The following is a 21,242-nucleotide window of genomic DNA, read 5'->3' as shown; positions in this document are numbered from 1 at the left end:
CTTACCCTTCCCGCATTCTTGGCATATCTCGGTCTTCTCTCCAGAGTGTATGACGTAGTGCAGGTTGAGGTGCTCCTTCCGCTTGAAGCCCTTCAGGCACACGGAGCACACAAAGGGTCTGTCGGGGTTGTGGCCCAGCTTGTGCCTTTCCAGGTGTTCTCTCCTCTTCAGCCTAAATACCCAAACAACAAAGTTACATATTATTTTTAGTAGTAAACATTTTACATCTGAATATGTGTAGATTTATGTACGGTTGTTTACGATAAAGAAAGATTACAAACAATTAATGAACTAAAATTAACAATGAAGCAATGCCTGTAATATGATTCCTAGTTGTGACCATTATCTTTTTATTTTTCTGTATCTAGTTCTGTTTCATTTAGATTTATTAGAGTTATCTTCTTCTTCAATAATATGTAACTACAATTTTAAAAAATATGTGAAATGCTTTTTTGTACTTACAAAGAACTTTCTTTCGGTGCCATTAAAAATGCATTGTATAAGAGAGTTTCAAAATGAATTGGTATTGACGTTATTGTTGCAGTGAAAGATTTTTTAGTTCACGTGTATCTATTAGGAACATGAAATTAAATTAGTTGCAATAATGCAGGGCTAACAACAAGAGAATCAATGATTTTAAAAAGATTTTTTTTAAATTTTCTCTTATGGTCTAAATGTGCGGTGTTCAACATAATATGGACAAGTACAATATAGGGAGTGCTTACCCCGCTCCGCATATGCCGCAGATATAGCGCCGTTCAATCTTGTGCCCCACGAGATGCTGCTCTAGCTGCTCCTTGTCGCAGTAGGCCATGTGGCATTCGGGGCAGCAGTAGAGCGTGGTGCCGTCCAGAGAGGTGGCTATCACCACCTGCCCGGGCTTCGGCTTCTTCGGCTTGGGTGGCTTCTTCTTGTACTTCTTCTTCTTCTTGGTCTTCATGGGGACCTCTCCTGCGCAAAGTAAAACATCATCAGTCATCTGTTATTAACAAACTTCATTCAGAATCACTAGTACTATACTAGATAGATATTGATAGATTTATTTAACACATCACTTAAAAGGAAGAGAGTCATGGCACCTCCCCGCTTCGCACAATTTGGTTTGTTCCCCTTTCCCTCATGGGCAATAGAGGCTCGTGACTTTTGAGTGTGAAGAGTGCTAAAATTTTGAAAAATTCAACAATATTGATGTTGTTTAGTTCAAAAGAATTTTTTTTTTTTTTTTTAAATTTGTATTGTGTATGAAGATTTTCAGGAAATTACAGTTTGGCCACGCGCCGCACTGATTTCCTGAAAATCTTCATACGAAAAACCGAATTATCGAACCGAACTCACGGCCAAAAGCATTTTTGTTGTTTGTTTTTGGGGTGTTATGCCGTGTTGCGCTAACTCCTTCTTTAGCCGACGTTTCGGACAGCGTTGCAGTGTATACGAAGATGTGTTCGGATCTACCGGATCTGCCCTGATGATGGACACTGCAATGCTGTCCGAAACGTCGGCTAAAGAAGGAGTTAGCGCAACACGGCATAACACCCCAAAAACAAACAACAAAAATTTTCAGTTATTTCTAGTACATCCAAAAGTCATGAGCCGCCACTGCTCATGGGTGGGTCTATTGTTTTTTGTGTCTATGGAATCCGACATGATGAATTATTGTAATCTGAAGGTGACATATTCATGTGAAATAAAATAATTTTTGGTTAGAGAGTACAAAAATGGCGCTACAAAGTCCCCCATTAAAAATGGAATATACATTGTTCTATGGGATTATTTATTGGACATACCTGTCTCGGTCTGCTGCAGCATGTCCTCCATACTGCTGTCCTTGAGGTCATCATCGCAGCCATCCTCCTCCATCCCGTCACCCTCCCCACCCGCACCCCCCTCCGACATCTCGCTGCCGCCCGCCCCGCTGCCGCTGCTGCTGCCCACGCTCACTGAGCCCCCCTGCGACACCTCGCGCTTTATGTTGTTCATGTCTGCGTTTAATCTGAAATTTAAGAACATTTATGAATACTTCTGTTGGGAGTACCACGGTTAATCTCGATTCCATACCCTACTGAAGAATACGTTGTTTGTAATTTGCTGAATCCGAGACAGAACATCAGCAATTCTGATGAGTAGAGAAATGACAACACAACGATGGCTCGTTTAGGGATGATTAGATGATCACCAGGTTAATTTATCCTTTGATTCGTGTTAGGTAGTAATAAATACTCGTGTGGTTAGAAAATATATACTATAAGTTATCTACGTAAAAGACAAGAGACAAAGCAGACATGCCCATTTATACATTCTGCATAATCTCGCTATCTCATGCGTACATGAATGTCTCTGTCATACCTTTAGACACACATTCCATACACTAACTAACCATCATGCCATTTCTCATCATGCAGGTCGGGAGGCAGAGAGGATAGACCGCTACACAACTCTATCTTGGCACACACTCCTGGTCTCATTCATACTCTTCTGTTAATCTCATTCTTGACAGTTCAATTTATCCCTATAAATTATACCTGAGGAACTGTTGGAGGGAGACTGGGATCTGGCCACCTGAACCTGAGACTCTGTTGATGTACTCTGCTAATTCCACTCCGGGAGCAATGGACCACTGGGGGGTAGACACGTTACTCTGAAAAATAATTATACATACATACTTATACTATTTCAATTACAGAAAAGATCAAATAGAATCGATCGGCTTTTGAAGGTTAGCCTCCTCTGCTATGGTAGATTTGATGATTGAAATAAGTATTGGTAAAAGGAACAATGGTCTAAAAAGGGCAGAGCAAGTACAATAAATCTGAAATGTAGTGACGCAAAGTAAGATGCACATAAAGTGTACTACCATTTCACATATCGTCAATGTCCAATACTGCGGAAGAACCATTTGTACAGGAAGGACTAAAAATTATCTAGGCATATAACATGCAAGCACCAATCGATGCGGCTATTACTGTTCAACTGAAAGCGCCAGACTCATGCGCGGTACTAGATATATACGTAGACGATATATTACGTACTTTTCTTTTGATTATCTTTAGCACAGTGATTTGATAAAACAGAACATGATAAATTAATAGGTTAGGTTTGATGTTCGTTTGTTATTTCTATTCACTTTTCTTCGATGTTCAGTTTTGTCATGAAACACTTTAGAACTATGCTGTTATTCACTCGAGCTATTTTTGGCACGTTATGGCAGGTTTGCAAAAATATTTTGAGCGATCACTTGTCATAATGTGCCAAATTTATAGAACCTAAAAATATGGGACAGACGGCAAAATCTAGGTGGATTCATTGGCTTTAAATCGTAGTTCATATGATTCCATATTAATATTTTGAGGAAAGATATTAATTAAATAATATGGTAAATGTACATATATATACAACCGATCGCTAGAGTGGATATGCATTATGCTAGTAACGGGATAGAACGCACTCTACTTTGGTATTCTACTACTAAAACTAACAATGTAAACTAGGCGTTAACTAGGGTTGGCCCTATGCGGGCAAAATTGCAGCAGTTTGCTCTAGGTGCCGAATTGCCAAGGCGCCGATAAAATGAAGCTACACAAAATATAAATATCATTGATTACAGTGATCACCTACCTAGGCGTCTATTGGTTTTGAAAAAAGGGCGCCACAATTTTACTAGCGCCAGGCACCGTTTGGCTCAGGGCCGACCCTGATTAAGTATTATTATGTATAAGATATTAAAATACAAGTCAAAATAATCTTACCTCCGTCGTGGCGGGTTCTTCTACATTAGGAATCTCCTGCTTTATTCTAAACTGCGCGGCCGGGGAGTTGTTGTTATTATTATTAATAATTATATTCTTCTTGCTGTCCTCGTTCATCATGTTGACCACCTGCTGTCCGGACATAATGGAGTTGATCTGGATGCCCTGGGAACCCGCGTTGTCTGTGTTGTTGCCCTGGGATTTGTTGTGTTGCTCAGTGGACAGGTGCGCGCTGAGCATTTGCTGCATGTCCTGCGGCTGGATTGCTGCCACCACTTGGATACCTGTGAACAAATTTAAGGTTAGTTTAAAATAATCACAATCATAGCCTACAATGGATACATATCCTGCAAAACCTAAGCTAGAAAATGGGGGCTTCAGCACAGGAAGAATGCCTAGTGAGGGTAACATCAGTAGGTGCTCTTCCTTAGCATGGCGGGCTAAATAATACTAGCCTTAATCTCATGAATCTTGAATCCTACCAACTGTGCCGATATTATTTAGAGGTTAGAGTGTAGGATTTATAAAATAGTCTTCAGGCCACAAAATGATACTAGGTAAAAGTGGAATATTGTGATGGTAATGTCTGAGCTGGAGGAGTTCTGAGTATCAAAGAGACTGAGCGAGCATGTACTACTGTATATAAAGCAATATCTATTGACATCTCACTCTAACTCTGCAGTAGTCAAACTAACAATATTACTATCCCATATATTGTGTATTAATAATTAAATTGAAATTAATAAAACGTCAGAAATAAAAGATAATTTCCATGTCAGGGTAGTCTGTATAAAATTAAAGGGTGCAGTATGTATTCCAGTAAAAATTAAACAATAATTTTAGTACTTTACAGAAATGCAGTTATTAAGGAAATACTAGTACATAACAGTGACTTGAAAATTCAACATTATTGTTGTTATTTACTCCAAAACCATATTGTATTTTTTTGGAAAATTATATATTTTGTATGAATATTTTCAGTAAATTTCAGTTTGGCAGTGTGTTGCTCCCATTTCCGAAATAAATACGTTTTCGGCTAAAACAAAATCAATAATGGCATTTAAAAAATATTTATCAGCACTCTAATACACCCAAAAGTCACGAACCGTCACTGGTACATATGTAATATCATTTGTTGACAGAAAACATAAGAACACATTTGTTTGGAAAGACAATTTAGTAACATTAATATTATTGGATTACTTACTAGTATCACCGCCATCTTTATTAATACAGGCCAAGTCGTAGAAATTGCACTGACACTTAAAGAGACCTGCTTTCAGACTTCTTGCACTCCGTTTAGCAGGGTTTAGTACTAAAATCTGCTAAACACAGAGCGAGAGTCCTAAAATAGGTCTATAACTGTCAGTGCAGTTTCTACAGCATGGCCTGTATTAATAAAGATGCTAGTATGTATTGTATAATATTGTATAATATTGTAACTGACATTGTAGTTGTTTAATTTTTTAACAATAATAAATTAAAAAATGGCGGAGATAAAATCAACTTAAGTATATACATAATATAAAAAGAAAGAATGTATTATTATAACATAAATAAAGAGCAATTTAGTCTTAAATAAGAAAATAAAGAAAAGATGAAACGTATTTTGTGAAGGTGCATTTCAACACAAAAAAATGTAAATCACTGATGTCAGAAGAGTTAGACATGCCCTGAAGTAAAATCTGGATGTCATTTCGACGAGCTGGAGGTAAACCACGTAATCCTTTCAGCACCAGGAGGGTTCTGCATGTCTCATATAAACTAGGACAACTTTCGTACATTGACTACTGACGAATGCACATCAAAAAAACCAGACTCTTCGCGGAAAAGTAAAGTTTCCTAAAGTAAGGTAACGGTTTTTAGCGCAGTCCGTCAGGCGTATTTACTGCGGTGAATAAATTATAACCATATATAAAAGATTCTGACTAAGTAATGTAACAAAATATTCAATTTGATTGGCCACAATAATATCGACTGTTGAAAGATAAGAGGGAATAACCAATATCTTGTGGCAAATATATACATAACCCTTTTCCAAAAGGAAATAATAAGTTTCAAATTCCATGAAGTAGGAAGTAAATTACATTTATAACTATGTAATACAAGATAAAGAGTTAATCCAGAAAATTTGTATTCCACGACAAGGCAAAAGGATTTAAAAAAGATACATCACAAAAATCTAAGATTACACCTCATGATTATATAAGCTTAAAATAAAAATATCATAAACAGAATTAAAATGTTTCAGTAAGATTTATGATTGTAGGCTAGTATGCACAATGTACGCAACGCATTAAGATATCCGGACAACTTACAATCCATACATTTTCTATGTAAGTAGATACTTCAGAAACATACTTGATACACGTAATGCAATCCTACACTTTCCACCCAACATTTGCAGTCCAGATCGGCGTGGGACGTATGAAAGAAAAATTGCATTGGTGAAAGCCTTTCAACAAGTTGATTTCACCTTTAAGGTTACACTTGATTTGGTTTTAGGCGTTTTTTGACATTTGTTGCTTGTTTTGTTGTTAAAATATGAAATGGACAACAAATTGAATTAACCTTTCCTGGAATAAGTTACGTAATTTTGGATGTGCTCTGGGGAGTGAGTTTTTTTTACATAAATAAAGATATATATTTTTTGATTAAATTTTATGATAGTATGCAAAATAAATAACAGCCGATATCTCTGTGGATAATGATGTAAAATGTTTAAAATTGGTGTTTTGTAAGTCACAGGAATATGCCCATAGATGGCAATACAATGCATATTTACAGAATATGCATCGAATATGAATATGCGACCCCTGTCGTCCATACTCCTTTGGCCAAAGTGTGTACCGTCGTTCATTCGCGTCCATACTCCCGGAAAGGTTAAGTAAGATGTTACAGAGTATTATAACGTGAAATCAATTGAATATCACAATACTAAGATTGAAATTTGCGTTGGGTGCCTAGGACAAGTGTGCATGTTGGCCTGGGAACGTACTAATGCACAGGTTAACTCTAACCTCTATTCTTTTCAGTCGACATTATACAAACTTTTCAGGGATCTTAAGAGATTAGTATAATAATATAAATATTACAATATAAAATACATACATAGGATAACATAAGGCTTGGTATTGCCAGCCTTTCCATGGGCATTCCTTTAAAGTAATGTAAAGTTTACTAACCGTTGGAAGTGGTGAATTGTTGTAACATACCTTCTGGTAAGCCGCTATTGCCTATAATCTGTACCCCCTCACTGCCGTCCTGTTGCGTATACGCTACAGTCACTACCGTTGTACCTGCCGAATGTCAATTCATAAATACATATTACTGCCATTATTAAAGAGATACTTAAGCAATTCTTCTGAAATAAATTTGCTGGAATACAATGCATAAATGATTGAATAAATGGGAAAGATATAAGAAATTTAATCTACAAAATTATCATATTGATACGAAAGTAACCGTATTACATAATTTCAAAGGTGAAATTATTCACGTTCCATGAACTCAAATTTGCTTAGAATTTAAGTGAGGTTTTCAAGTGACAAGCGATAAAGTAGGTACCTGCCTATAGTAATATTTTAACAGAAAATGAATTTAATTGGTCTTTTTTCAAAATAGGAATTATAAAATCCCATAGTTTTCACAGGTTTGCGGTAGCAATAAATTTCTATTTATATGAAGAAAATTGTCTGTGGTGGCCGGCGTTTGTTAGTTAGGTATTTACACAAATTTATAGTTTAATTACGAGATTGATGAACTTTGGCACACTTGACCATAAGGACAAGAGAAATGTTACTGTCTAAGTCTGATTTCGTAAAACTCTGTGTAAAGCCCTTCAGGGACTTCATCTAGTAATTAATACATTATTTTGGTAAGGGCAAACTTGAGATGATTTTTAAAAGTTTGAAGTTAAAACTTATTTTACAGCTATCTTTAGAGATATTTTTGGCCTAATAATTTTGTTTTTTACATTTTTGTCCTTTACATGCAATTGTTATTTGATTAATCAAAAAGTTAGTTCACCTAATTCTCCCTGTTGAAACGCCTGTATGGGGATCTGTGTCATCTGATATTTGGGTTGATTCATACCTCCCTGGGTATTCATATTGCCCATATTAGGGTTCATCACCTGAATCTGAACTGTCTGCTGGGGATCACCTGAAACACACCAATAAATCAGTTAAACATCATTCACAGAACTACTAGTTAGTCACAACTGTTAAAGAAATAAGGTGAAACAAGGGGTGGATTGATTTAATGAAAATAATTCATGTTCATTAAATCAATCCATCGGCATATCCAATTAATAAAACAAGTTTGCCAATTATTTTATTATCGGTTATTAATCAGAAGAAAATTTATTGCACTTGAAACAGAACATGACAATAAGGTAGTAAGTCACTGCAAGTTTTGCAAAATCAGCAAAAATACATTATTGATTACATTTCTACAACATGTGTCGCTTTCTCCTCACAACTCATAACAAGTTGAACTTCCGCAATTTGAACAAAGACTGTGTTCTAGAATGTGTTTGAAATGAGATGCTAATCAATCTGTTTGCATTTTATAAAATCTATGCATAACTTTCTATGAATTCATAAGTTCGCAAGTTTTTAACCCCAGGCTACATCTAATGCAGGAGAAAAAAGATCTATTTCATAGAACAAACTGGGTTGTTTCGGAGAATCTGAACAATTCATCAAATTTCAACGTTCATTTTCGAGTTCTGTGAAAGACTTGTTCAAGTTCTGTTTTTATATCATTGTAGGCTAGTTGCTTGACAAAACCGAAATAAAAAAAGAACTTGAAAAAATCTTTCACAGAACTTGAAAATGAACGTTGAAATTTGATGAATTGTTCAGATTCTCCGAAACAACCCGTCCTTAGAAAGGAATTGTTGTGCTATCACACTTGCACTATTCTATTTCGTTCACACATGCCCTATTCTATTTCAATCAAACTCTATTCTACGGTTGAATCTATGTATAAAGAATAGAACGAAAGTTGAAGTCGATTCAACATTCCTTAACCTCTCAGACAAAGACTTTTATTTACTATGTGTTCCTTTGCGAACTGTCAAAACGTGATAATTTTTGTGTTATTTACGAGTTTTGCTAGTTAAGCTTCATAACTCACGTTTTGGGAAACGTAGCCTCATTCTAAAAAATGTTTTGGAAAGATTATGAAATCCACTATCGCATTGTGTTGTTATACGTAAATATTTGCGTTTCTAAATATACATTTTATGAAAACGTCAAAAATATGTAAAAATCGCTTACCATTATTTCAAAGCCGTGAAAAATGTACTTTTTTCTGAGTATCATAAAGAAATAACACTTTATATGTGGAAGAAATATAATAAAAAACTATTAGTCACCTCAAAATATTAACCGTCCAAACTAAAATATTTTTAATAAATTATTTAGAAACGCAATAAATTATGAACGTACAAGATGACAGATCCAATCGGCTTAGATAATGCACCTCTACGTTCCATAGATATTCTTGAATACAGACGCATAGCGTTATTCATTATCGATAATCTGTTTTTTAAATCATGGCAATCCGTATACTAGTGATGGAAATAAATCGATTTTTGTAAAATCTCGCGCGTTTACGTGAAAAGACGTTCTAATGTCTTGACCGCTATTATCATATTTACGTCTTTTGACGTTCTAATGTTCTAAGTGGTTAAATCTGTTCTCACTGATCTATTTTATAGAATGGAAGAGGTGGGAATGCGCCATTACATTGCTATAAAATTGAAAGCTGTAGACATTGATATAGTAGGTAAGTACCTAAAAAAATTAGGGTATAGCTTTTCAGGAATATTTACATGTGTTCCATTTTTTAAATGCAGTATTCGAAATTTAATGAGTTTTTTTAAAATTATAGATTGCTCTTGAGTTTATGAAGAGGAGTTAGTTGGAGGGAAAATATATTGTGGAAATATGTGCAATCTGTGTACAGTGAAATACTATGGATAATAATGTAAAAATTGAATGGTTTAAAGGGTATATTGAGCTAACGGGACAGAGAGAATGTAGAAAGCAAGTAAAAATTTACCTGGCTTAGCGCCTGGCATGGTGATGGGCAGCGTGATGAGCTGCTGCTGCTGGTGCTGAAAGCCAGCGCCCCCCTCCACCGGCCGCAGGTAGTGTACACCCCCCTCCCCGCCTGATAGCACCCCCACCACCTGCAAACAAACAAATAATATCTATGTAACCTGTGGCATATTGACAGTTATATTTCTTAAAGACGCTGTAAAAAGGGCGGACAATTTTTGTGTATTTCCACTTTGTAATAAAATCCAAATCAATGGCATATTTCTGAATGTATCTGAAAACTAAAAACTGTTTTCGAAAAGTGATAAAATACGCTTCAAACTTTTATTAAAAAACATACAATTAATAAAACTCTTTATATTCAAATTTAGAAGATAACCACATAATAATTAAAATGTATTCCTCTATGAAATCAGAGGTTCGGACCGCAATTTGAGAAAGTTTTATGAAACTTGGTGAATTTTTTTAAAATTTTATATGAAATAACAAAAAAGTGAGGTGCCAACAATTGTGACAGTAATTTTAGTTCGATGTTATGAAAAAACGTAAGGTGAGCCATTTTTAAAACTTTATGTTCGCATTCAAAATTTTATTATTTCATAAAAATTGTATGTTAAATTCTAAAAATAAAATTTGAGTAATAACTTTCGAAAACCCTTTTTAGTTTCTGATACGTTCATAAATATTCCATTTATTTGGATTTTAGTGAGAAGCGGAAATAAACACAAATTCCCCGGATTTCTTACGGCTTCTTTATGAAACATAATGGTCAATATGTCATAGGCCTGAAGGTTAATAAACTGGGTTAATAAACTGTGAAAGTGTATTTCATCACCTTTCAAAAACTGTTTTTGGATATACATATTCAGAAATATTTCATTTATTTGGATTTTATTGGAAAGCAGAAATACTCTGACCTTCTGACCGAATAAGCCAGAGGCTTATTACATTGAATACAAGCTTTCAATTAACCCTGTCGTGCGACGAGTCGGTAAGCAATCGACATAAACTGAATGCCGCAAGACCCTGCACAGAAAATTAAGTTTGTTATTGTATAGAATTATATTAAAATTATAGTATAGAACTTTTCGTTTATATCGATTAACGGTAGAGGGCAAGAATTTGGGTAGTGATTAGAGTAGATTTACATAATTATTTCACTAGATAACTCGTTACACCTGCTTGCTATCTATTTTCGCCACTTGAACGCTATTACCCTTGGCCCAAAAATTCATCCATGTTTCAAAATAAAGTTAGTAAATATAAAAAATCAAATCCTGAGAGCTTCGCCAAGAAAGTCACCGTTTGACTGAATGATTGATGTGCACAATTTTGAAGTGACTGTAATTTCATAACACAAAAACATTTACCTTTGATTGAATCCATTTGATTCTGATGAACGTAGTTCGGTATGTCTTCATTAAACAATGATGTGAAACTATAATCAAATTGGACAAACATGGTGCAAGATATTTTGTTATAAAAATTGAAATTATAACATGCTTGTGCAAATAGTTTGTTGTGTAAACAAACATTCAAAAAAAACATTCAACAAACCAACATATCGTTAACCTAATTAGAATAACACTAATTATAAAACAATAAAAAAGTTTTTTTACTATAATATTTCAATTTTCGACCTGGTTGCACCATAAAAAACCGGTATACAAACTAAGCGGAATTGACTGTATGTTTATATTTATGTTAAAGGAATTAAAGTTTGATGCTTTACCTGTCCCATTTGTGTTCCATTGGAGGCGGCGGTGATGTTCTGAGCGAACTTGGCCGTGGTGAACTGATGCATGGCGGCCGCTGGGATTGAGCCGGCAAACTGACTACTGAACGGAGTGAAGTTCATCTTGCTCGAGTCCCTTTAACCGACTAGACCCAATGTCCCTTGCTGACACCCTGGAAAGATAAAAATATTAAGGTAAGAAAATAATTGATGTTTTAACTTTTATCCCCTTATTATGCCTCTGGTACAGTTGCGTGAGTGATTATTTACGTTTACGATGTACGATGTCGGCATGTAGCGAAGAAATTTTGAAATTTATAGATTTGTACCAAAATTAACCAATAATATGAAATATTATTCATTCCCCCAGATGTAAATAGTTGGCTTTTATAGGAGTAAGTTGAATTAAAGTTTTATTTCATAAAAAATCTTCTTATTAAGCGTGGCCAGCGATCCTAAAAGATTACCGAAATGACTATTTCCATAAAATAGTGCTATTTAATATTAATTTCGTGAATATTAATATATGCTTAAAATCCGTCATATTTGACATAACATGGCCAAGAGCATTGGCGCCAACTGCGTTCACACGTGTTGGCTCCAACATTGACCCAATGCGTTGGGCCGAAGTGTACAAGGGGCATTACATATTATGCGTCAATAACCCGTGTTTACAGCATTAGGGGCAAAAGAAAATAATTTTGACTGTCAATCTTAACTGCAGAGCACCTAGGATATGATAACTGGATTATGTGTGAATTTGGGCTCCGCTAGCTGCTTCACTGAATATTGTAACCTTATTAAATTGTGCAGGAAGTAATATACTACAAACGGGCGAAAACACGTTCCCGTCAGAGAAAAGGGATTTTGCTTTAAACCGCCATATCTTTGAAAATAACACACTTATTTTAATGATTTTTTTTCTTTACATAGATGTCACCACACTCCAACTATAAAAGTACCGTATAAAATTAAAGCCTACTTTGTAATACAAAAAAAATGGATTTTCTCTTTTGCACAAATCTTTACAAAAAAAAAGAACGATTTCCGCTACTCCAGTGCCATAACTGCAACGATTTATTTACCCAATCTGAATTAGTGTAGTTTCCTTTTGATTAAATATTTTAAGTGGGAGACTTATATCAAATTTTTCATGCATATCGATTATGGTTGGGACCCTTACAAAAAGGTTGGTGCACAATATTCATATAGAATTATCGGACAGCAACACCTTTACAGCCATTTAAGTAGGACCGGATTAAAAGGTAGAACTACCCGCTGTGTGTTTATGTAATTTATATTTTATCCATACAAAATAGAAGCATTTATATTAATAACTAGTTGTACCCCGCCACACGTTGCTGTGGCTCATTATCTCTGTGCAGATAGAGAAACAATAGCGCATTTTGCTTTTACATCCTACAGATAGCGCTGTTTTTAAAAAAAAAAGCATGTTTTTACCTGTCACAGGGGACACATATATATAGTATAGGTATATAAAAACACACGCGTATGCGAATGCAACGTTGTGTCAAAAATTCAAAGCAATCGGTGAAGAACTTTAGAAGATTTAATATTTTGAACAAACAAACATTTACATTTTTATTTATATATAGAAGATAGATTAGCACAAATGCAATATGTATATTTGAGCAGAGACGATTTTCTCTTAAGTGTGTTTGCGCATTGAACTTCCGTCAAATAATAAGACAAATTTGTATTATAATTTTACCACGCTTTAAACAGCGCCACCATTCAAATGTCGTGCTAAAAAATCCATCCATCCGGATGATGCTGCCCAAGAGCGAATTCGAAATTAATCCCATATGTGCATTATGAATACGTATCAGCACCTATGGAACTATCCGTTATATTTCTTAGGTTTAAACAAAACAATAGTGGCGCCAGAGTGATAGTCCTACAAACCTCGAGAATTTACTAGCTGCCTGAGTTCGCACCACCTAAGAGATTTGTTAACAGATTTTTTTTTTATCTGTGATTATTGTGTTTTAAGTTGTTAATAAAATAAGTTAATTACACACTGAATATGTTACTTTTTATCACCTACGACATTACATTATTTCGCCACAGACTGGACATGAATCGTTGAATTGTATTTTGTTACTAGGTCGCTAATTTCTGGTGCAGTGAGGTGATTAAACACCTTTAGATCTAGGGAAAAAATATATATTATGGAAAAGACCAACACAGAATTTTTAGATTTATATCTGTTTGTATCTCAAAGAAAACAAATAAATGAAGAAGCAAATCATTGTATTGAAGCAGCGAAAACTCAACGTTGGCTTCATGAAACCAATTTCAGTTTGCAATGTCGTTTCCCTTATTCGATGGGTATATTAATGGCTAAATACGATAACAGGTTCACCAAAAATAAGTTAAATACCATAATCAGTTTTGGTAGTTTATTGGTAAACTGTTAAAGTCCTCGTACACAGAGATTCTTACAAGTTAAGTGACTGTGATGCAATCACAAGTAGTCTACTGATGTGCTACTGTTTAAAGCTGGGTTCCATACACGGCGCTAACCGACGATACTGAACTTGATCATTTTTTCTTGTGCAGCTGTGGAGTTAACACGATGTCAAGTGAAGACAATTCTTCTGTACATTTATTACATAAACATAAAAGACGAACTAAATGATTTTGTGTTCACCCATACGACGAAATAAATATTAATAGTAGGGCATTCTTTGCCGCCAAAGAATTACATGAAAATTATGTCAAATTGACTTTTCTCCAACTCTTCTCCTTTTTTAAGTATTCCGGTAAATTATAGTTACATAAATATATTTTGCCATAACATTCAATCATGCTCGAACACCATTTCTGTCAAACGAGTCGTAGATACGTATGCAACTCCTGTAGCGTACTACCAGCACTGTCAGTAGCGTGCAACTGGCATCAAACTCGTTGTAGACGCGTCGCATTGTGTATGAACACTTGCAAAATAGTATGACGTATACTCGCGAGCTACGCGTATGCTATGCGCACAAAACTCTAGTCGCTTGTGAGTATCTCCACGTATGAATGGCCTTAATGTATTCTATTTACATTATGGTTATGTCCCATATTTACGAGATGTCTTCGACAGTTTAGCGTTTTAGCTTGTATTGTTTCGGAGAGGGAGCTCATCAGCACTTGTTGGCACACCACCATAGATCCTTTAGATTTGGCTTACTTTAAAGTTCATATATTATGTAATAATCGTTTAAATTTTTTATGCAAATGATTTTGCAAGGAATATGACTCGGTTGTGGTGATTCAAAGTTCAGTTGTGGCCAAGGAATTTATCTCCAACAAGTCACAGTCGCAGATAGTCAAACCTCAAGCCTACTGAAAATTCCCAAATCAGACAGATTTTATCATTTCAAAATCTTTTTATAGAAAGTTGATTTGAAATAAATATGTTACTTATAATTATTTTTATCTAGCTGTAGTCCCCGGCATTGTCCGGGCTTAAGGTGGAATTTTTTAAAATCTTGACAGTGACCTTCTTCTTGTTTTGATGGTCAAGTGTGCAAAATTTCATCAACCTCGGAATAAAACTGTAGGTTTGTATAAAAAACAAATCCACGCCGCCCACCACGGACACTCTACTTTATATATTATTTTAATGCCAGTTCTGCCATCTTTGTTCAAAACATCTAACAATTAATAAATCCTGGTTAAATAATTACATATTTTTTCATGCACAATATCAAAAATTCTATAGTAATAAAAGTTATTGCAGAGGTTGATTAAAAAGGTCAGAATTTTTGTCCAAAGTAGGACGATTTGTGCATAATATTATGTATGCTTTGCTTTTAATCATAAATAAATAAGATTATGTATCTGAAATACTGCTTAACAGTTCCTAATTATAGCTATTTATGGATTTATAACGTCCTTCAGTGTTCAATTCCAGCATCGTTATTTTCCTTATAAAACAAAATAGAAAGTGTGGACTAACGATACAATCATTATTTCACAGAGATATAACTATTTCCATTGTTTCTGTTCCTACATGCAAGAAATATTAAAAAAAACATGTTTCAACAAATAATATTTCTTACACAATTCAAAATGCAGCGCAGATTTTACACGAGACGATGTAAAATTCCTATTTAAAACTTTATCTACAAGAAAACAATCAACCCTTTTAAAATCTGATAAAATATAAGATTTTAGAGCCGATTATTTTGCCATTTTATTGGCTTTTGAGCAAGAGTTGCGCTTCCTCTTTCTGAATGTCAGCATTGATCGTGGACTCTGCAAAGCTGTATAAGGAAGACCACCTCCATACTGATAGTGATCTACACATTTGACATCCACTCGAGCTTTTTTTGGTATATTATGGTAAGTTTGCAAAAACGTTTTGAGCAAATTATAGGTGGATTCATTAAACCACAGTACTTCATGTTTCCATATTAATATTTTGAGAAATTATATTAATATATATATACACCCAATCGCTAGAGTGGTCAGACGGCTGCCCGTATCATGCAAAAATATATAAGTTTGGTAAACCTCCTATAAATGTCTACACAGCTGTGATAATATAAATAAATATTATCTCAGAACAAAAATTAATGTAGAAATCTATTTTAACAACAATTAGTAGTTAACTTTCAACTCGGGGTTAACTAACTATAAGTAAACATGCAACCATTTCACTTTTACTTTGAAAAATTCACTATTTTGCACTAATTTAACTATAGAAAACCTAAAAGAACGAAGAATAAATCTATATCAAATCACCATTAATTATATTTGCAAAAAAAAACCGTAAAATATCATATTTTTATGGAAACAAAAAAAATTGAAAATGGAGTACGCTGAAAAATCAATAATATTAAATAATCGGTAATTAAAAATAAACCCTACTCACATAAACACCCTCTCTCAAAACTTTCACTGTCGCTAAACTGATAACAGTACATCAACTGTAACTCATCACCATCCCACCACTTGTTCACTGCTCGGGGTGTGAGAGAGGGACTTGATGGGAGGAAAAAATCACAGGAGTAGGGTTAAAGAGAGGCAATGTGGTGATACCGCCAAAATACAAGAGAGAGATTGGTAGGAGTGAACTGTGACTGCTGGAGTCTAGTAAGAGGCGATTCCTTGCCATGGAAAGTAGGCTACAGAAAAGAAAGTTTAGTTGGGAAGTTGAATTTGCTCGCGGTGATGCCGAGTAGCAAGAATATTATTTAAACAATAATTTACAATTGTATTTATTCATTTTGGAGTAGTATAATGCAGTCTATTCTCCGTACCAACCAATGCTACAGAGGATAGACTGCATTATATATTATTGTAATATTTTTGTACTATTATTGTATATGTTTTATGGGATGTGTAGGATTGCACACACCTCCCCACTCGTTATTTTTTTGTATTATTATATTTTTACAATATAATTAGTAGCAGAACTTTTTAAACGTTATTCTATAAAATTATGCATACCGTCCTGTTTGGTGATTTAGAAGTAAATTAGGTCGGTACAGAGGATAGATAGTATTATGTTGCTTATAACGTATGCTTAATAATGCTTTAGAGCGCGATTTTTAGCAGATTTCTGCACAATTTGGGTATAATATTATTGGTAATGGTCCTATCAACTATGCATTATAACAAAATTAAGTATTTTAAAGCAAATTTAAAAAAAAATCTAGCTTCGTGAAGCACATTTGATAAAGCTCAGTTAATCTAGTATTGTCGTTTTGAGTTATTCTCACTAATTTAAAAGTGACCTTGAAGTGATATTTCACAATAATGTCACTGTAAAGTTATTCTGTTGAAAATATTTTAATGAAATGTTGTTTTAGAAAATCAGGCTAATTTGTATTTCAAAGTAAATTAACAATTCACGCAAATATATTTATTTATATCTCTATTACCTTTAAAGTTAAATTAATGCAATCATAATATAAGTTCGATTACAGCATAATATTTCATTATAAATATAGAATGTGTATAATATTGTCACGTGTGTGTATCAAGTAAGAATGCTGTAAATGATTTACGCAATATTTATCATAGTGTTTCGTGAACATCTCATTAGGATTGTGCCTATTAGATGTTGATGATATAATAAATATGATATATCAGTTTTCTTTTTGATATAATTTAGAAATAAAACTTTACACACAAATTTGGGAATTTCTAAAATTAGGGGTTTGGTGTAGGCAATATAAATATCTCTCTCCAGAACCCAAAACAATGTAGAGGCTGTATGAAAAATGTTTAACTTAATCATCGACGTTACAATGTATTATAACACCATTGAACACAATATACAGGTTGTCCTGGGATAAAGTATGCGATGGTAGAAGTAAAAGAGACAACTTAATAACAATTTTTCGAAATTCAATTGTTTTCTTTTTCATAGAAGAATATTTATTATTCCACACAAACAATTCAACATTTTTTTACCTGAAAACTACCAAAATGTTGAAATTTCGAAAAAATATTTATCTTTTTTTCTCGTATTGTCGTGTAGAATCACATCCAGAAGTTAGTGCACTTTATCCCGGACATCTTTTGTTTATTTGGCTAGGTAGGAGTTTGTAAGTTGGGTGAAAAATCGTGCATTTTGCAATTCTCAGTAAATCGAAAACTAAAACAACTTTTCGCCAAAAATTTTATCTGTCAACATCAAATTTTTATTTCTTATTCGTAGCATTGTGGGCATTCTGCTTGACGCGACCGCGAGCTTTGTTGATCACGGATCACAGCGAGAAGAGAAAGTAAATGTCGGTTTTTGTAGCTCGCACGCAGATGCCAGTTTTATTATGTTTATTGAGAAACTAGTTTCAATAGATGTAGCTAATACACTAAAACACAAATAGTAGAGCACCCATTGAAAAACTTATTAGAAAAGCAAACATTTTATTTAATTTTTCAAACTTGTACATGTCATAATTTATCAAATAAATAATAAAACAGTAGTTGGCAAAAAATACGGTCACATTGAAGTAATAAACTCACCAAAACTAAAAAAGATGAGATTAGGCGAAGACATTGTATTTAGTAACATAATAATTGCTTCCCCTTGAACAGTTTCGAATGAGCCAGTCTATCGCCTATCCTTGAATCACAATAAACAAAGCAAGGTGATGTATTTCGCATACCAAGCACGTCGACTAACATAGGCTTGACTAACGGCATTTGTTCGAGAAACTTTGTAGGTTTTCACGAAAACATGAAGTTTATAGTATTGTTCGAAACATTTTCCTTTTGTCTAATTTAGCATGTAGGACGCCGTTAGTAGTTATTATGGCGTGCGTCAACGGAATTCCGCGAAACCTAACCTACCGGACAGTTAGAAGTTAGTTAATATAGCGTTATGTAAGGAAAGTCCACTCTAGGCGGAAGGAAATGTGAATGAAATGATGGCTAGTGGCTATGGTTAGGCTGGCTGCCGCTGGTTACAGGTTGTTCACCCCCTACCAGTGTCTGGTCAAGAAAGCGAGTTTCCATCACGACGCATCCCCACCAAGCTGCAAGATCCCCTCCATATGCGTAAACGTAAAGTGTCCCGTAACCAGGAGATGTCAGACTGCGGGAGGAGGGGTTGCGGGTTGCACTCTGCGGTCTGCACGGCTCGGACTGCAGAGCACCGGTCACTAGAGGGAGGTCAATTTCTCCCGCACTATATTTTACACATTATCCGATCTCGGGTAACGGTAACTGATTCTACGGACTAGAAAGCGCACTTCAATCAAATAGGGTCACGACGTATCAAACACTATTTTCCGATGTGTAAACAACAAAGTATCCACAATATTTACGAACCTGAGAAATCCTGTCAGCATGCGCGAATTTTGGAGACAAAACAATCCCGCGAAATCTATCAACATGGGCTTGAACACACAAATTTAGAGATTGAGCTGTTCACAGAGAGAACACCTGCGCGAAACTAAATCCGCCATGACAGTTGAAGAATTCATTCATTGGCCGCCAGAATGCACCGTTGGACACGAAACACATGGCGCTCATATTAAATTTACCAAAATGTCAAATTTATACATCCCTCTCGGCTCTTTTGTTCCCTGTTTCCTACCACTATTCCTAGTTCTTAAACAAATAACTAGATTTTCAAAAATAAATCAGCATAACAACTATTTACTAACAGAAAATACAAACAAAAGTATTCCAAATACTTTTTATATTAATAAAACAATATTTTTTTTTGCATGTAGGTATTTCTGACTAGACATTTTAATAAATAACAAGTGATGAATAAAACCGAAAACTAAAATAAACATTCAAGAGAAGAGTCATAAGTCAGTAGTTTTGTTGTCCGTTTCTTTGTGATCTTTCCAAATAAAGTTCATATAATAACTTGTTATCAAAATAGTAATTGCTTTGTGACGAGTTTACTCCTGGGTTATAAGGAGGTTGTAGCAGTAGGCTTTCAGGGACTTCTTCCCGGAACGTCTCCCGCAGGGGTATATGCTGCTGGTGTCCTTGGACTTGATTTGCAGCCATATTGACCACGTTATTGATGTGAAGGTTATTTATCCTCTTCGATAACGGCATGAAGTCGCAGTTATCATCTTCTCGTGATCTTTTCCTAAACAAAAACAATCACAAAAATTAGAAACAAAATACACATCCTAATACGGAAGGGATGTGTCAAACTAGTAGATTATGGCTTGTTTTCATTACCTGTTGTCTGTCACAGCTGTCATAATGTTAAGATGATATTTCTGGTAACATTTATGTGTTAAAAGGGTTGATATACATATAATTGTTAACGTAAATAATTGACTTTACATGATGATTCTAAAAATGTCATTACAGTGATCACAGAACATAAATATTTCAGATCGTGGTGGGGTGAAGATTTTTTCTGTTTTTGTTTCAGTTGCCATCTAGCGGCCGATTTGAACAATATCTACCAATAAACAGAAAACTGCTTTACCATATAAATAAACAGAACTGCCTTACCTTGTAAGTATGTTGTTTGTGAAATTATTCTTTAGATGTCAGTAGTTACCTGAAACAAACAAAAGTATTATTTTCTTTTAATTTCAAATTATTATTTCTCAACTTTAACAACGTGCCATTGAAAATAATATATTGTTACTTTTTGCAAATACCCTATAATATTAATAATACGTCCAACTTCAGTGAAATAGTGGCAATTCAATAACTCTCGCTCAAGAGCTAGTTTAGTATGTTGACTTTGGCACTGCTGCGACGCTCGTTATATTCTACGTGTTCATAGATGGCGTAATTAATTAATTTGATCAAAATTAACTTTTTGCAAGGTATTGCTTTAAAGTATTAAGACAAATTATTTGTTTGCGCCCGCATATACGCAATATGAATTTGAATAAATAGTTTTGTCCACATAAAAACTCAAATCTATCGAGAAAGGCATACGAATACAATATTGGATTGAATCATCGGTACAATATTGTATTTGTATGCCTTTCTCGAAAGAATTAAGTCTTTAAACGAACAAAACTATTGATTCATATTCATATTGCGTATATACGGGCGCAAACAAATGATTTGTCTTCATATTGTAAAGCAATACCTTGCAAAAGCGTATTTAAACAATTAATTAATTAACGCCATCTGTGAACACGTAGAATACAACGAGCGTTGCGTTTAACCTTAATGGCGGCAAATTGAATTTATTTAGTATTTTGTGGCGGTGTTTTTCAATTTCTAATCTGT

At 34.5% G+C, this 21,242-nt stretch overlaps 2 protein-coding genes across 4 annotated transcripts in view; both read right to left on the bottom strand.

The window, feature by feature from the left end:
• The window catches only part of LOC149419034 (uncharacterized), a 31,663-nt gene extending 12,182 nt beyond the window's left edge, over window positions 1–19,481 (bottom strand). For 2 of the 3 annotated variants that reach the window (XM_089638058.1, XM_089638060.1), the window contains exons 1-10: window positions 19,347–19,481; window positions 11,547–11,722; window positions 9,816–9,945; window positions 7,773–7,907; window positions 6,929–7,042; window positions 3,744–4,027; window positions 2,520–2,635; window positions 1,785–1,990; window positions 726–951; window positions 6–172 (exon numbers count right to left, since the gene is read on the bottom strand). In XM_089638058.1, coding sequence (XP_089494184.1) covers window positions 6–172; window positions 726–951; window positions 1,785–1,990; window positions 2,520–2,635; window positions 3,744–4,027; window positions 6,929–7,042; window positions 7,773–7,907; window positions 9,816–9,945; window positions 11,547–11,672 — 1,504 coding nt within the window. In that variant the 5' untranslated portion in view covers window positions 11,673–11,722; window positions 19,347–19,481. The remainder of the gene's footprint in view (window positions 1–5; window positions 173–725; window positions 952–1,784; window positions 1,991–2,519; window positions 2,636–3,743; window positions 4,028–6,928; window positions 7,043–7,772; window positions 7,908–9,815; window positions 9,946–11,546; window positions 11,723–19,346) is intronic. The other variant, XM_089638059.1, reaches the window with a different exon arrangement.
• Window positions 19,482–19,701: 220 nt separating this feature from the next.
• LOC149419033 (uncharacterized) lies at window positions 19,702–20,387 on the bottom strand. Its single transcript, XM_089638061.1, has 2 exons — window positions 20,223–20,387; window positions 19,702–20,127 (listed from the first exon to the last, which is right to left on the bottom strand). Exons 1-2 carry the CDS (start codon window positions 20,243–20,245, stop codon window positions 19,839–19,841), a joined length of 312 nt encoding a protein of 103 aa, XP_089494187.1. The 5' UTR covers window positions 20,246–20,387; the 3' UTR covers window positions 19,702–19,838.
• Between the last annotated feature and the right edge of the window lie 855 nt (window positions 20,388–21,242).

The sequence above is a fragment of the Hesperophylax consimilis genome, chromosome 12, assembly GCF_061612785.1.
Source record: "Hesperophylax consimilis isolate HC1 chromosome 12, BYU_Hcon_1.0, whole genome shotgun sequence".
NCBI lineage: Eukaryota > Metazoa > Arthropoda > Insecta > Trichoptera > Limnephilidae > Hesperophylax > Hesperophylax consimilis.
The sequence above is the reverse complement of the archived record's forward strand: the minus strand, read 5'-3'. Positions and strand labels throughout refer to the sequence as shown.